The following is a 16,801-nucleotide window of genomic DNA, read 5'->3' as shown; positions in this document are numbered from 1 at the left end:
TCGCCCAGCCGGCTTAAGTTCAACATGTCTGTTTTACATTTTAATAAGTCGCTTCATTTCCTAATTGAGTTTCTTTATGTTTCTCTGTCTGTGTCAGAGCTGTTGGTGAGCAGTGCCAAAGCAGAGCTCACCCTGCAGGATGCAGTCAAGAACACTGCTCTTCATCTGGCCTGCAGTAAGGTGAGCATCCCCACATGAAGATGACGTTCATCTGAACAGTTGGCTCTCTCTGGTTGAAATTTTGGTCTGACATGTTTGACTCTGGTTTTTAAAGGGGCATGAAACCAGTGCTTTGTTGATATTGGAGAAGATTACAGACAGGAACCTCATCAACTCGACTAACGCAGCCTTACAGACGTACGTATGGTTCAGCTGTATTAATTGGGCCAGAAGAATTAGAAGAAGTGCACTATATAGGGAATAGTCTGGCATTTGGGAGGTATCCTCATTTGCTGCTGGCTAATCTGACGGTACTTTCTCCTCAGGCCGTTACACGTTGCAGCCAGAAATGGTCTGACGGTGGTGGTTCAGGAGCTACTAGTGAAGGGTGCTAGCGTGCTAGCAGTCGATGACAATGGTAAGATCCATAACGCTAACACCGTTTTCTTCTGTACTTCTCTTCTCAATGTGTCCACAAATGTTTCTCTCTAGTCCACTGCTTGGTTATTGTCTTAACTTTGTATCTCCTAGCCTGCTGTTATTTCATGTTTTTCACCAAAAGTGTTATAGTAAACGGTGATGCTCCTGAAGTGACCCTCTGCTGTTCTGTTTGAACCCCTCAGGTTACACGCCTGCCTTGGCCTGCGCCCCCAACAAAGACGTGGCGGACTGCCTGGCGCTGATCCTGGCCACCATGATGCCCGTGTCCCCCTGCAACCCGGCGCCCAGCCTGTCCTTCAGTGCCATTAACCACTACACCACCAGCCCCTCCAAGAGTGTGACCTTCGACAGCCTGCCCGTGCTGCGCAGCGAGCACAGCTCCTACTGCAGCTTCAACAACATCGGCCACCGCGACCACGATGGAGGCTTCTACAAGGATGAGGAACTCAACGACTCAGACTCAGAGACATACTGAGGGGGGTGGTGGTCGCTGCCCAGGAGGGGAGCCAAGGGTAGGCGGATGGACAGTGAAGTGGGGCAGAGGCCACAAACAAATCCACACATACACACCGTGTCTTAAATCACCACAGCCAGCTTTGGGAGGGCACGAGCCGAGACAGTCCGCACAGGAGCCTTAAGAGTCCTGCAGATGGAGAGAGAGAAATGGAGGGAGGGAGGGAGAGGGGGAGGCACAACAGGCTGGCTGGCCACACTCATCCTCTCGTACCACCAGGTGTCCTTCCAGCAGATACTGGACTTCAGAGGAACTGCTGCTGCTATACCCCACCTTTACCTTTACCCACAAAGGTCCTAAACGGTAGAAACTGTCCAGCCAACAGACAGACGGACACCTTATGACGGCAATAACCTGTAGTCCAAGGGGATAGTAGCACTTCACTGAGTGAAAAACAGACATGGACCAAAAGATGTGGAAGAAGCCTTTTCAAAACCTGTTTTGACAGTAGAAATGGGATTGAGCGTTTTGGCCTGAGAAAAAACATAAGGAGTGATGTTTCATTTAAGTTTTATGAGAGTGATGGTCATGTTTATCCGCACACTAAGACAGTCAGAACGCACCTAGCCTCTTGTCTGTAATCCATGTGGGAGGAGGGGAAATCATTTATTTTTTATGAACAAACATTTTAATAAAATCATTCATGTCTTAAGCTCCTGACCCTCTGTGGGAACCAAAAAATCGTAGTATTTGCTCTCATGAGTAATTTCAAAGAATTTCCATCCCCAATGGCACCCTATTCCCTTTATAGTACACTACTTTTGACCAGGGCCATAGGGTTCTGGTCAAAAGTAGTGTACTCTATAAAGAATAGGGTGCCATTTAGATTTTGCATTTGTATGTGAGCGACAGGACTTTTTACATTTGCGTTATTAAACCTACCTGTCCTTTGCCCTCTAGAAAATATTTTAGAAAGTAAATTATTAATTCATATATTCTTTCTTGTGATATTTATGTCATCATTTTGTGCCTTCTTTAGTTACTGAGGGGAGGTTAGGAGAGTAGGGGCAGCTGTATGAGCGAAAACAATGATGCACACTAAGTACTACAACGTTTGTGAAAAGCACTGATACTATTCCGAGGCATACGAGGGGGAAAACATGCCTCCCTTGGAGAGGAGAAACACTGTAAACCAATGGTAGGACAGCAGCATTTAGATTTTCTTCTGTTGAAAAAAATATATATATATTATTTGTCTTGGTCTTATAATCAATGTATTTTGACAGGTTTTGCTTGCTTAACTTCTTCAAAAAAATGAAACCACTCAATCCTTTTATGTGATTGCTTGTTCAAACCCCCGTTTTTGTCTCTTTTTTAAAATAATTTTAACTGGAAATATGTACAATACATATGCTATGTTCGTCAAATCAGGATCAGGAGGTTCACAGGTTTTTTCGTGTCCTTTTTTTCTTTAAAAGGATGAAACTAGCATGTACATATGAAATAGTGACTGAATCGAAACTCCCATGAATTCTTTCAGTATCTGAAGATTGCTGTATATTTTATGAGTAATAAAATAAAGAAATGAGTTATGTTATTTAATAATGAACTATGGGTTATCTGTTTTATGTGACAACCGCAGTATCAATTTCTAGGTGACAGTGGTGCTAATCCCAAAAGAAAGGCTACATACAACAAGGAACAAGAAGTCTATTGGCAAAGTGATGAATATTGCATGTACCTTGGCCTAACGGTGTGGGTTATGTATTTTATTTTTCATGGCGTCCTCAACATTACAGTTTTAAGGGCAACTATAGCCTAAATTTGTTTACAACTCGCAGGATTTCCATACATGAGCTTTCAACAACACAGAGTGTTGCATCAGCACGAGATCGAAAGTGCGTCAAATCTGTACAGGTCATTGTTACGTCATCACTGATAAACGTTGAAACTGATGAAAAACCGCTGGAGCAGTTCAGTCTAAACCTCCCTAGTGCTGGAGGATTGCGTTAGTTTTCGCTCTGGATGCGCGTTCATTTTGGCAAGGAAATGTGCTGATTTTGCAAGGAGATGGAGAATAAAGAGTTCAAGGTAGGCATGTTATTTATTTTTAAATCTTCAATTATATTAATTACTGTGGATTAAATATTGTTTAACAAATGAAATAATGTGCTATTCATGCTGTAATATCAAACTAGAAAGTCTATGGCCGGGGAGTCATGAGAGTTGGCTAAAGGTACAGTAGGGTCAAATGGGTGTCAAAGGTTATGACAGCACCTTCATGAATTCGTCCAAAATGGCACCCTATTCCCTATGTAGGCTAGTGTACTACTTTTGACCAGGAGCCATAGAAGGGTTGGCTGACGTCACGAAAATGATGCTCGCGCATCGATGGCCGGAAGTCGTGTATCTTGTTATGATTCTGAACCTCAGCTAACAACAAGCTGCCATGTGGGGAATCGTAGCTCTGTGGCATGTTTCAGCTTGTTGTATGGTGTTATTGATACCATGTCTTGTTTTGAGGTGTTTTGACTGATATCATGTCTATGCAATGACTCAAATTCGCTACCTAGCTAACCAACAACAACTGTAACAATGTATTTGAGACGAGTTCATTGTTCAAATGTATTTATGTTTGCATTAAACATTTAGAGACTAAATATAGTTTACATGTTGTCAACAGTCTAAGTCAAACCCTGTCTATTTTGCCCCATAGTTGCATGCCAGTTTTGTTGCTTAACAACCAACCCCTCTATAGAGTCCCACAGTGGAGGTGTGATAATACCCATAAAACCTAGCGGTCAAACAGGGACATGGTTCCAATCGTTTTTCCACCATTCATTTTTCCCATAGCCGATTTTAGAAACACATAAAATAAGGGCTGTATTTCGTGTAGGCTTACCCTGGCGTGACGTTTTTGTAACTATGTAAATCTCTCTCGGACAAGTTGACTTTTATCAGTATATTTACATTTTACATTTATATCATTTAGCAGACGCTCTTATCCAGAGCGACTTACAATGGTGCATTCAACAATTGGTGCATTCAACTTATGATAGCCAGTGGGACAACCACTTATTTTTCTTCTTTTTTTTTTTATGGGGGGGAGGGGGGGGTAGAAGGATTACTTTATACTATTCCAGGTATTCCTTAAAGAGGTAGGGTTTCAAGTGTCTCCGGAAGGTGGTCAGTGACTCCGCTGTCCTGGCGTCGTGGGGGAGCTTGTTCCACCATTGGGGTGCCAGAGCCTGAAGGTAAGGAGGTGCCGTTCCCCTCACAGCTCCGTAGGCAAGCACCATGGTCTTGTAGTAGATGCGAGCCTCAACTGAGCGGGGTGACATGAGAGAACTTGGGAAGGTCGAACACCAGACGGGCTGCGGCGTTCTGGATAAGTTGTAGGGGTTTAATGGCACAGGCAGGGAGCCCAGCCAACAGCGAGTTGCAGTAATCAAGACGGGAGATGACATGTGCCTGGATTAGGAACTGTGCCGCTTTCTGTGTAAGGTAGGGTCGTACTCTGCAAATGTTGTAGAGCATGAACCTGCAGGATCGGGTCACCGTTTTGATGTTAGCAGAGAATGACAGGGTGTTGTCCAGGGTCACGCCAAGGCTCTTTGCACTCTGGGAGGAGGACACAATGGAGTTGTCAACCGTGATGGCGAGATCATGGAACGGGCAGTCCTTCCCAGGGATGAAGAGCAGCTCCGTCTTGCAGAGGTTCAGCTTGAGGTGGTGATCCGACATCCACACTGATATGTCTGCCAGACATGCAGAGATGCGATTCGCCACCTGGTTATCAGAAGGGGGAAAGGAGAAAATTAATTGTGTGTCGTCTGCGTAGTAATGATAGGAGAGACCATGTGAGGATATGACAGAGCCAAGTGACTTGGTGTATAGAGAGAATAGGAGAGGGCCTAGAACTGAGCCCTGGGGGACACCAGTGGTGAGAGCACATGGTGCGGAGACAGATTCTCGCCACGCTACCTGGTAGGAGCGACCTGTCAGGTAGGACGCAATCCAAGAGTGAGCAGCGCCGGAGATGCCCAACTCGGAGAGGGTGGAGAGGAGGATCTGATGGTTTACAGTATCAAAGGCAGCGGATAGGTCTAGAAGGATAAGAGCAGAGGAGAGAGAGTTAGCTTTAGCAGTGCGGAGAGCCTCCATGACACAGAGAAGAGCAGTCTCAGTTGAATGACCAGTCTTGAAACCTGACTGGTTTGGATCAAGAAGGTCATTCTGAGAGTGATAGCAGGAGAGTTGGCTAGAGACGGCACGCTCAAGAGATTTGGAGAGAAAAGAAAGAAGGGATACTTACTTGTCTGTAGTTGTTGACATCGGAGGGATCGAGTGTAGGTTTTTTGAGGAGGGGTGCAACTCTCGCTCTCTTGAAGACGGAAGGGACATGGCCAGCGGTCAAGGATGAGTTGATGAGCGAGGTGAGGTGAGGTGAGGTAAGGGAGAAGGTCTCCGGAAATGGTCTGGAGAAGAGAGGAGGGGATAGGGTCAAGCGGGCAGGTTGTTGGGCGGCCGGCCGTCACAAGTCGCAAGATTTCATCTGGAGAGAGAGGGGAGAAAAAAGTCAAAGCATAGGGTAGGGCAGTGTGAGCAGGACCAGCGGTGTCATTTCACTTAATAAATGAGGATCGGATGTCGTCAACCTTCTTTTCAAAATGGTTGACGAAGTCATCCACAGAGAGGGAGGAGGGTGGGGGAGGAGGATTCAGCAGGGAGGAGAAGGTGGCAAAGAGCTTCCTAGGGTTAGAGGCATAGGCTTGAAATTTAGAGTGGTAGAAAGTGGCTTTAGCAGCGGAAACAGAGGAAGAGAATGTAGAGAGGAGGGAGTGAAAAGATGACAGGTCCGCAGGGAGTCTAGTTTTCCTCCATTTCCGCTCGGCTGCCCGGAGCCCTCTTCTGTGAGCTCGCAATGAGTCGTCAAGCCACGGAGCAGGAGGGGAGGACCGAGCCGGCCGGGAGGATAGGGGACATAGAGAGTCAAAAGATGCAGAAAGGGAGGAGAGGAGGGTTGAGGAGGCAGAATCAGGAGATCGGAGGGAGAAGGATTTAGCAGAGGGAAGAGATGATAGGATGGAAGAGGAGAGAGTAGCGGGAGAGAGAGAGCGAAGGTTGTGATGGCACATTACCATCTGAGTAGGGGCAGAGTGAGTAGTGTTGGAGGAGAGCGAGAGAGAAAAGGATACAAAGTAGTGGTCGGAGACTTGGAGGGGAGTTGCAGTGAGATTAGTAGAAGAACAGCATCTAGTAAAGATGAGGTCAAGCGTATTGCCTGCCTTGTGAGTAGGGGGGGACGGTGAGAGGGTGAGGTCAAAAGAGGAAAGGAGTGGAAAGAAGGAGGCAGAGAGAAATGAGTCAAAGGCAGAGACGTAGGGAGGTTAAAGTCACCCAGAACTGTGAGGGGTGAGCCATCCTCAGGAAAGGAACTTATCAAGGCGTCAAGCTCATTGATGAACTCTCCAAGGGAACCTGGAGGGCGATAAATGACAAGGATGTTAAGCTTGAATGGGCTAGTGATGTGACAGCATGGAATTCAAATGAGGAGATAGACAGATGGGTCAGGGGAAAAAGAGAGAATGTCCACTTTGGAGAGATGAGGATTCCTGTGCCACCGCCGCGCCGACCAGATGCTCTCGGGGTATGCGAGAACACATGGTTAGACGAGGAAAGAGCAGTAGGAGTAGCAGTGTTTTCTGTGGTAATCCATGTTTCCGTCAGCGCCAAGAAGTCGAGGGACTGGAGGGTAGCATAGGCTGAGATTAACTCTGCCTTGTTGGCTGCAGAACGGCAGTTCCAGAGGCTGCCAGACCACTAGGTTTTATGGGTATTATGACTCATACTGTGGGACTCTATAGGGCTCCAGCCAAAAGAAGTGCACTATATTGGAACTAGGGTGCTATTTCGGACACAAGCATAGATATGATGCATTATTATGTGACCATAGAAATAGAATCACTAGAAAGGATAGAGCCTCTGACCTTGGCAATTTGACTGGTAAACTGAACTGCACACCTGATATGATGTTCTGGTGATTCTATTTCTCTGAATATGATGCATTATGATGTGACAATGAGAGTTGGGTTAATGGTGCTCTCAAGGCAACTGGGAACTCGAAAAAAATAACTAGGTCAAATCATGACGTCCGTGATCTTCAGGTCGGAAAGTCGGAGCTCTAGAAAGATGCCAGAGTTTCCGACTTGGAATTCCTTTTTACATTTTGTGGTGGTTATTTTATCCCCTTTTTCTCCCCAATTTTTCGTGATATCCAATTGGTAGTTACGATCTTGTTACGATCTTGTCTCATCGCTGCAACTCCCCAGCGGGCTCGGGAGAGGTGAAGGTTGAGTCAGGCGTCCTCCAAAACATGACCCGCCAAGCCGCGCTGCTTCCGACTTGGAATTCCGAGTTGGATGACTGTTCAAAACGATTTTTCCCAGTCGGAGCTTGTTTTTTTTTCCTATTTCCCAGTTGTCTTGAACGCACTGAAGTCGGAAGTCAGAGATTTCCCAGTTGTTTTGAACACGGCAAAAGGCGACACAGTAGGTGACATCTAAACATGACTTTGTGCTGTCTTTCAGAGGTCAGAGGTCAATGGGAATGACCTCACCCTCATAGACCTGGATGACCCCATCAATGAAGCTGATGTTATGAAGGAAGTCAGGTAAGTGATTTACACTAATGACACATTTGTGACTGGTTACAGGATCACATAGGCCTACAGATACAGATTCAGTAGTAGGTCAAAGGTCACCGCCTATGGAGAGGTAGGCCCAGAGCCATGTATTTAGAGAGTTGGGACATTGAGATATAAACTCAGCAAAAAAAGAAACGTCCTCTCACTGTCAACTGCGTTTATTTTCAGCAAACTTAACGTGTAAATAACGCATCTCCCGAGTGGCGCAGTGTTCTAAGGCACTGCATCGCAGTGCTAGCTGTGCCACTAGAGATCCTGGTTCGAATCCAGGCTCTGTCGTAGCCGGCCGCGACCGGGAGACCCATGGGGCGGCGCACAATTGGCACAGCGTCGTCCAGGGTAGGGGAGGGAATGGCCGGCAGGGATGTAGCTCAGTTGGTAGAGCATGGCGTTTGCAATGCCAGGGTTGTGGGTTCGATTCCCACGGGGGGGCAGTATGAAAAAAAAAAATATATATATATAAAAAAAGAATAAAAATAAAATAAACAAATAAAACAATGTATGCACTCACTAACTGTAAGTCGCTCTGTAGCTCAACTGGTAGAGCACGGCGCTTTGTAACGCCAAGGTAGTGGGTTCGATCCCCGGGACCACCCATACACAAAAATGTATGCACGCATGACTGTAAGTCGCTTTGGATAAAAGCGTCTGCTAAATGGCATATTATATTATTATTATTATAAGAGCGTCTGCTAAATGACTAAAATGTAAAAATGTAATGTAAATATTTGTATGAACATAACAAGATTCAACAACTGAGACATAAACTGAACAAGTTCCACAGACGTGTGACTAACAGAACAAAGGGGGGGGTCAAAATCTAAAGTAACAGTATCTGGTGTGGCCACCAGCTGCATTAAGTACTGCAGTGCATCTCCTCCTCATGGACTGCACCAGATTTGCCAGTTCTTGCTGTGATATGTTACCCCCTCGTCCACCAAGGCACCTGCAAGTTCCCAGACATTTCTGGGGGGAATGGCTAAATCCTAGCCCTCACCCTCCGATCCAACAGATCCAGGCTCTTCATGGCAGAACACTGACATTCCTGTCTTGCAGGAAATCACGCACAGAACGAGCAGTATGGCTGGTGGCATTGTCATGCTGGAGGGTCATGTCAGGATGAGCCTGCAGGAAGGGTACCACATGAGGGAGGAGGATGTCTTCCCTGTAACGCACAGCGTTGAGATTTCCTGCAATGACAACAAGCGTAGTCCGATGATGCTGTGACACACCGCCCAAGACCATGACGGACCATCCACCTCCAAATCGATCCCGCTCCAGAGTACAGGCCTTGGTGTATCGCTCATTCCTTCGACGATAAACACGAATCCGACCATCACCCCTGGTGAGACAAAACCGCGACTCGTCAGTGAAGAGCACTTTTTTGCCAGTCCTGTCTGGTCCAGCGACGGTGTGTTTGTGCCCATAGGCGACGTTGTTGCCGGTGATGTCTGGTGAGGACTTGCCTTACAACAGGCCTACAAGCCCTCAGTCCAGCCTCTCTCAGCCTATTACGGACAGTCTGAGCACTGATGGAGGGATTGTGCGTTCCTGGTGTAACTCGGGCAGTTGTTGTTGCCATCCTGTACCTGTCCCGCAGGATGTTCCGATCCTGTGCAGATGTTGTTACACGTGGTCTGCCACTGCGAGGATGATCAGCTGTCCGTCCTGTCTCCCTGTAGCTCTGTCTTAGGCGTCTCACAGTACGGACATTGCAATTTATTGCCCTGGCCACATCTGCAGTCCTCATGCCTCCTTGCAGCATGCCTAAGGCACGTTCACGCAGATGAGCAGGGACCCTGGGCATTTTTCTTTTGGTGTTTTTCAGAGTCAGTAGAAAGGCCTCTTTAGGGTCCTACGTTTTCATAACTACCGTCTGTAAGCTGTTAGTGTCTTAATGACCGTTGCACAGGTGCATGTTCATTAATTGTTTATGGTTCATTGAACAACATTTTACATTTTAGTCATTTAGCAGACACTCTTATCCAGAGCGACTTACAGTTAGTGAGTGCATACATTTTCATACTGGCCCCCCGTGGGAAACAAACCCACAACCCTGGCGTTGCAAGCGCCATGCTCTACCAACTGAGCTACAGGGGACTAGCATGGGAAACAGTGTTTAAACCCTTTACAATGAAGATCTGTGAAGATATTTGGATTTTTACGAATTATCTTTGAAAGATCCTGAAAAAGGGACGTTTTCTTTTTTTGCTGAGTTTATGTATACATTACATGACACAGTATATATCCATATGACAGCTGGCTCCCCATGGGCAATGTTGACATTTTAAACAATGCTATGTAACTGAACATCTATAATTAGAATTTACTTATAATGAAAGGATAAATGAAAGGCTCCAAGGCGCTAACATGGAGTCCTTTTAAAAGTTGGCAGAATTCTCTAAATATTTGGCTCTGGATAGGCCGAGTCATCTCAAGAGTATTGGAGCCATAGAATTTGAGTGATTCTATTCTAATTCTAGAATGATTCATTCTAATTCTGTGATTCTAATTCTATAATTACACATCCTCACACTCACATTATAGCAGTGACCTAAGAGAGATTCCTTTTCTCTATCTAGATCCCATAAAGATCACAGAGAGGCTGAGAGACTGACCAAGTTGGACGAGGCTGTTCTAGACACAGATACCCCAACTCAGTCACAGGAGGTTGAAGAAGAGAGTGAGTTGGACGAGGCTGTTGCCATCCCATCTCAGTCGCAGGAGGTTGAAGGAGAGAGTGAGTTGGACGAGGCTGTTGCCATCCCATCTGAGTCGCAGGACGATGAAGGAGATAGTGAGTTGGACGAGGCTGTTGCCATCCCATCTCAGTCGCAGGAGGTTGAAGGAGAGAGTGAGTTGGACGAGGCTGTTGCCATCCCATCTCAGTCGCAGGAGGTTGAAGGAGAGAGTGAGTTGGACGAGGCTGTTGCCATCCCATCTCAGTCGCAGGAGGTTGAAGGAGAGAGTGAGTTGGACGAGGCTGTTGCCATCCCATCTCAGTCGCAGGAGGTTGAAGGAGAGAGTGAGTTGGACGAGGCTGTTGCCATCCCATCTCGGTCACAGGAGGTTGAAGGAGAGAGTGAGTTGGACGAGGCTGTTGCCATCCCATCTCGGTCGCAGCAGGTTGAAGGAGAGAGTGAGTTGGACGAGGCTGTTGCCATCCCATCTCGGTCGCAGGAGGTTGAAGTAGAGAGTGAGTTGGACGAGGCTGTTGCCATCCCATCTCAGTCGCAGGAGGTTGAAGGAGAGAGTGATTTGGACGAGGCTGTTGCCATCCCATCTCAGTCGCAGGAGGTTGAAGGAGAGAGTGAGTTGGACGAGGCTGTTGCCATCCCATCTCAGTCGCAGGAGGTTGAAGGAGAGAGTGAGTTGGACGAGGCTGTTGCCATCCCATCTCAGTCGCAGGAGGTTGAAGGACAGAGTGAGTTGGACGAGGCTGTTGCCATCCCATCTCAGTCGCAGGAGGTTGAAGGAGAGAGTGATTTGGACGAGGCTGTTGCCATCCCATCTCAGTCACAGGAGGTTGAAGGAGAGAGTGAGTTGGACGAGGCTGTTGCCATCCCATCTCAGTCACAGGAGGTATGATGTATTTTTCTATTACATGGATGACATTTCATTGAGATATTTTGTGTTTTAATGACGCAAAATTGAATTCCAGCCTAACTCTGCTTTCTGTTGTCGCCATCAGGCTGCAGTGGTGACCTTCACTACCGTGACCCATAAGGATGAAACTTCCCAGACCAGCCTCACCCTCAGCAGGGGAAAGAGAAGCTACCCAGACCTACACACCTTTGTGCAGGACATGAAGGACGAGTAAGTTGCTCTTTGGCTTCCCCATGCATCCCCTAGATATGTTCCCTATCTCAATTGCATACTCCTCGTGTCCTCTCTTCTCAAAACCCATTGGATGAGAAAGCCAGAGGTCCCGCCCTTCTGACCTTCTCATCCAATGGGTTTTGAGAAGGAGGTGAGGAGATTGAGAGTCTCCCATAGTCTCGGGCCAATACAAAGGACTCAACGGACCAAATAACCAATCAGGGATGTCTGGGTGTGGCCTAGTTCCATAGAGGTCCATCCTTAACGTAGTCTAAGATAATAGAGGTAATGTCCATCCATAACGTAATCTAAGATAATAGAGGTAATGTCCATCCATAACGTAATCTAAAATAATAGAGGTAATGTCCATCCATAACGTAATCTAAAATAATAGAGGTAATGTCCATCCATAACGTAATCTAAAATAATAGAGGTAATGTCCATCCATAACGTAGTCTAAGATAATAGAGGTCATGTCCATCCATAACGTAGTCTAAGATAATAGAGGTAATGTCATGTAGTTCATTGTGTACTTGCATTTATTTACTTTTCAGCCATTGGAATCTGCTGAGTGAGAATATGCGTGCCGGGGTGAGTTATAGTCACCTCTAAAGTAGTTAATGTTGGTAAAATGGACCAAACATTCATTTGTGGAAATCCTGCAGGACCTTTAATCCTGAACCACTGCTTTAATTGACTAGCTTGAGTAAATGGTTCTACGTTTTATATCAGTGCAGCCCCTTTAACAAACTAACTCTGGATGGTCTTTTAACATTGCAGATGAGCAGACATGAGTTTAGTGCCAAGTGCATGGATATTGTAGCATGGGTGATGGAGTCTACATCCACTGTGGTTGTTCCCGCCCTTGACCTCACCATGCAGATAGAGCTCTCTGATTCGCCAAGCTCTTCTGGATCAGGAAGTAATGAGGCAGGAGAGGTGACCTCTCTTGGCCGCAGCGTCAGATTCAGCTGTAGTGGAGGACCCAGCAGGTGCACCAGCGCCAGAACCGCCTGCAGCACACGCACTCCCACGCCTTTCCCCTCCTCTCACAGGTACCTAGCCCTATCCCCTCCTCTCACAGGTACCTACCCCTATCCCCTCCTCTCACAGGTACCTACCCCTCTCCCCTCCTCTCACAGCTACCTAGCCCTATCCCCTCCTCTCACAGGTACCTAGCCCTATCCATGCCTCTCACAGGTACCTAGCCCTATCCCCTCCTCTCACAGGTACCTAGCCCTATCCCCTCCTCTCACAGGTACCTAGCCCTATCCCCTCCTCTCACAGATACCTAGCTCTATCCCCTCCTCTTTTTGCAGGTCTTTCCTGTTATAGGTACAAATATCCATTCCAGATCCACTTAGTGAGAAATACTACTTAGATACTACACAACCACTCTAAAAAGTTTACTCTAAATGTTAATGTTTGGACTGAGTGTGGTTTGAGATGGTTCACAATGCTTCCTTTGAATAACAATAACAAGGTTGAGTTTGTGTCCCAAATTCTTGGATCATATTTTTTTATTTTGTTACCATGTATTATTAATTTCTATTGTGCATTCTGCAGGTGTTTGACCTCTTTGCTGAGTGAGGACAATGAGCGATATGTCTCCTCACCTGAGGGTGGCGATAGAGAGATGAGACACAGACCACACTCAGCACCACTGAGATCTGTGTTTGGCATCTCTGAGGACTCTGTCTTCGACATGGTCCAGAGCGGCCAGTCGCAGGGTGACATCGTACCGCCGCCCAAACGGAGTAGACAGGAGAAATACAGACCTAGCAAAATGTCAACGGACGGCAAGTTTATGATGGGTATTGTCGAGTTGGTTATAAACCTTCTCAACTCCAGATGGGCTGAGCTAATGCGAAGTGTCAGTCAGGGAACTCTAGTTCTGCTGACTGGAAGTATCTCAGCAAGTCAACAGTTTGCCCAAGAGATGCTAAGCATGGCGACTTCTAAGATGTATTCCCATGCCATAGAGCATATTGCGCTCGGCCACAAGTCTCCCCTTGAGTTAGAGAGGGAGCTTGAGGCCATCTTGGGTCCTCTGGCTGGACAGGTCATAGTCATCATCATAGATAGCATCATCAAGGCTAAAACCAACGGAGGAAATGAGGGGAGAGCGACCAGCCCCTTGACCTATTTTCTAACTGCCATTTCGGCAGAAATACAAAGCCTAGTGGTTCACAGATCGGCTAGCAGACCATCCACCAGACTGTCCAACAACGACCCACTGCTGAACATTTCCAAGTCGAAGGTCTTAAGATCAGTTCTGCTCAAAATGGCAGAGCTCTTTGGCCAAGGTCCAAGTGAAACATGTCTAGTTCCACTAGTCCAGAGTCAGTCCAACAACTCCATTTGCGACTGGACTGTGAATGCAGGCACCATTCATCCAAGTACATTTCTGTCCGACAACAGAATGATAGAAGTGTCATCCGATGTTGTGGATCTTGTACTTGAGGTTTTTTGGATAACAGGATTTTTGGATAACAGGAACCCGTCAAGGCCACAGAGTGCCTGCTCCCACAACTCAGCTAGTGGAGCAATAGATATGAGAGCTCTTGCTGGGGACTTGGTCAGACAGGTGTCTGTCAAACTCAGCCCGTTTGTCTCTGAGAGTCAACTCTCCACCATGTCCATGACAGATCTGTCATCATCTTTTTCTGACTCCACCTTGAAGCAGTTGTGTTCTCGCTCTGTTGTTGCTCTGGTAACTGCCTGTCAAGCAATCAAAACAGAGCTCGAGAACCAGAGACCTACCAACCTGGCAGCCAGAGACCTACTATCGTCTCTGGTAGAGACCATTGAGGACATGGATATCTCTGACATCCTCCGGGGCCCATCGGCCATTTTGGAGGTGGCTGCTGTGATAAAGCACCCAGAGATGTCCACCTCGACAATATACAGATCTCTGCTTCTCGACTCATCTCTCGCCTCCTCTAAGATGGTCACTGAGAGCATTATCTTCAACAACCCATGCCCATCAGAGGAGAATGTGAGTATTCAGAAGGAGCTCCCTGCTGATAAAGTTGACATCCTCCATGGTCAACCAGTGGAGGAGTATATTGTCAAAGCTGAGCAATGCATCACTCAGGTCATTCAGGATGCAGCTGTGACATATACTGCTGCGCTGGATAAAACCGACACTTGTGGGAAACTGTCGGAAATCCTATCTGTCCATGTTTCCTCAGAGAATATTGAGGAGGCATCCTCTGATCTCTTTGGTGGAATTATTTCCGACCTGCTTGAGGTATATGAGGTCAATAAGGCCTCCAAGCGTACGAAATCAGGTCGCAAAATGTTCTGGGTGGAAGTGAGTTCAGGTTCCCAGAAGATTTATACCAAAACCCTGGACAAACTAAGGAAGCTGTTCACCTCCCACCATCTCACTGAGGGAAAAAATACTCCTGTGCAAATCGAGCTTTCTGCAACTGGACTACTTGTAACTGAGGCCACTGTGCAGGAATCTCCTGTAACTGAGGCCACTTTGGCAGTGTCTCCTGTACAGAAGACAGACAGTAAGACCCCTTCTAAGTCCTCAGCCTCAGCCTACCAGCTCACCCTCGACACCTGCACTAAAGGGGTAATCAAACAGGTGATCTCGGTGCTGAGGGTGGACACTTCAAAGGAAAACTGCTCCGCTTCCGTTGGGGAGAGCACGTCAAATTCATCCTTCGACTTCAACCAGAAGTTGGACTCGATAATTTCGAAATTGGAGGACCTCACCATTTCGAGTGATGTGACGTCAGCCGAGATTGCCACACTCACGCGATCTCTTAGTGCAGCCAGCAGAACCTCTAACATTTCTATCCAGAGCTTTCACAGTGCTGAGTTCCGAGCTAAGGCCAAACACATTGTGAATGAGACCATTCTCAGAGCTGCTAGCAAAGCCAGCCATTCTTTGCTACAGAGCATGCCTAGCACCACCTTCTCACACCATGCGGTTTCTACAGCCGAAGATATAGTAAATATTATCATGCAAGACCTTGAAAGTGTATCCCAGTACACTGTGGACGACGCAGACTCCTTCCCACTAGGAGAGAAAAAGCTGGAGTTCCAGCTCAAACCCAGAGTTGTCTTTGACAACTTATTGGATGCTGCTCAAACCATGTACCACAGAGTAAAGGATAGACTGAACATCTTTTTCTCTTTTCCACCAGTGTCAGTCACCACAGCCAAATATGTGCTGGACTCCACCCCTGTGGAGACACTCAGACGTTCTAAGTCCGCTGACACTGCTCTTGTTGAGGACAGGAGCCGCCCTCCGTCTGTGAGAAGTGAGAAGCCTTTGTCAAAAGTCTGTTTGGCTAAAAGGTCTAAAACCCTTCTGTCTTCGAGTGGCTCTTCAACAGACCACCATGTAATTGACACATGCAGTGAGGATGTCACTCTGCCCACCAGGAGTATGTCAGTTGTGAGCAACAACAGTTTGAAGAGAGCCTCTCCTCTCCACGGCAGTGGATTGAGTGAAAGTTGCAAACCTCTTGTGGCTCTAAAAGACGTAACAGTGGCAGTCAGCCAAGAAGGCTTTAGCAAAACTGCAAAGAAGACGCTCAGCTTGATCCTAAATGTGATCAAGTGTAGAGTGGCCAACTCTGAGAGTTCATCTGTTGGGCAGATTGCAAGTGAGGAGTGTCTGATAGCCACTAACATGTTAGACTCTGTACTGGAGAGCCTTGACCAGTTGCCTGACATGAGCGCTGCCGATGAGATCACAAGGACAGAATCCCATACCTCTATCGCAATGGACGAGACAGGTTCACGGTCAACGCTTGTGAGCCAACAAGAAATAAACATATTTGATACCAATATCATAGTGAAAACTATAATGGACACATTGAAGACGGACGACCCAGAGATGACTTCAGCAGAAGAACATCTGGATAGGCTCCTGTCAGTTGAAGCCCTTCAAGGTGCATCTGGCAACCTGATCGCAAAGGTCCATGGTCTCATTCAGGAGATAACCATAAACCGCCAGCTTCAATCCATGGTTGGCCACAGAAGCCTCTCTCAACCAGCGCTGCCTAAACCAGCCCTGAGGAAGCTGTCAAAGGACGATGCCTCAGAGCTCATTTACAACTTTGCCCAGACTTCTGTTAGGAGACTCCTGGGGCAGTGTATGGGAAGGCCTATGCCACCATTGGCTGAAATGGTTTTGGATCAGGTCATCAAGTTGATGACAGACGTGGTGATGGACAGCCTGACTTATGTGTCCAAGT

At 47.0% G+C, this 16,801-nt stretch overlaps 1 protein-coding gene across 1 annotated transcript in view; it reads left to right on the top strand.

The window, feature by feature from the left end:
• Positions 1-13,169, top strand: part of LOC311117051 (uncharacterized protein) — a gene marked incomplete at both ends in the record, with an annotated part of 85,490 nt that extends 72,321 nt beyond the window's left edge. Inside the window, 5 exons of the mRNA XM_084192044.1 lie at positions 98-180; positions 275-357; positions 486-577; positions 783-937; positions 13,146-13,169. Coding sequence (XP_084048170.1) covers positions 98-180; positions 275-357; positions 486-577; positions 783-937; positions 13,146-13,169 — 437 coding nt within the window. The remainder of the gene's footprint in view (positions 1-97; positions 181-274; positions 358-485; positions 578-782; positions 938-13,145) is intronic.
• Between the last annotated feature and the right edge of the window lie 3,632 nt (positions 13,170-16,801).

Source organism: Coregonus lavaretus, assembly GCF_964263955.1.
Source record: "Coregonus lavaretus genome assembly, contig: HAP1_SCAFFOLD_1334, whole genome shotgun sequence".
Lineage (NCBI taxonomy): Eukaryota > Metazoa > Chordata > Actinopteri > Salmoniformes > Salmonidae > Coregonus > Coregonus lavaretus.
The sequence above is the reverse complement of the archived record's forward strand: the minus strand, read 5'-3'. Positions and strand labels throughout refer to the sequence as shown.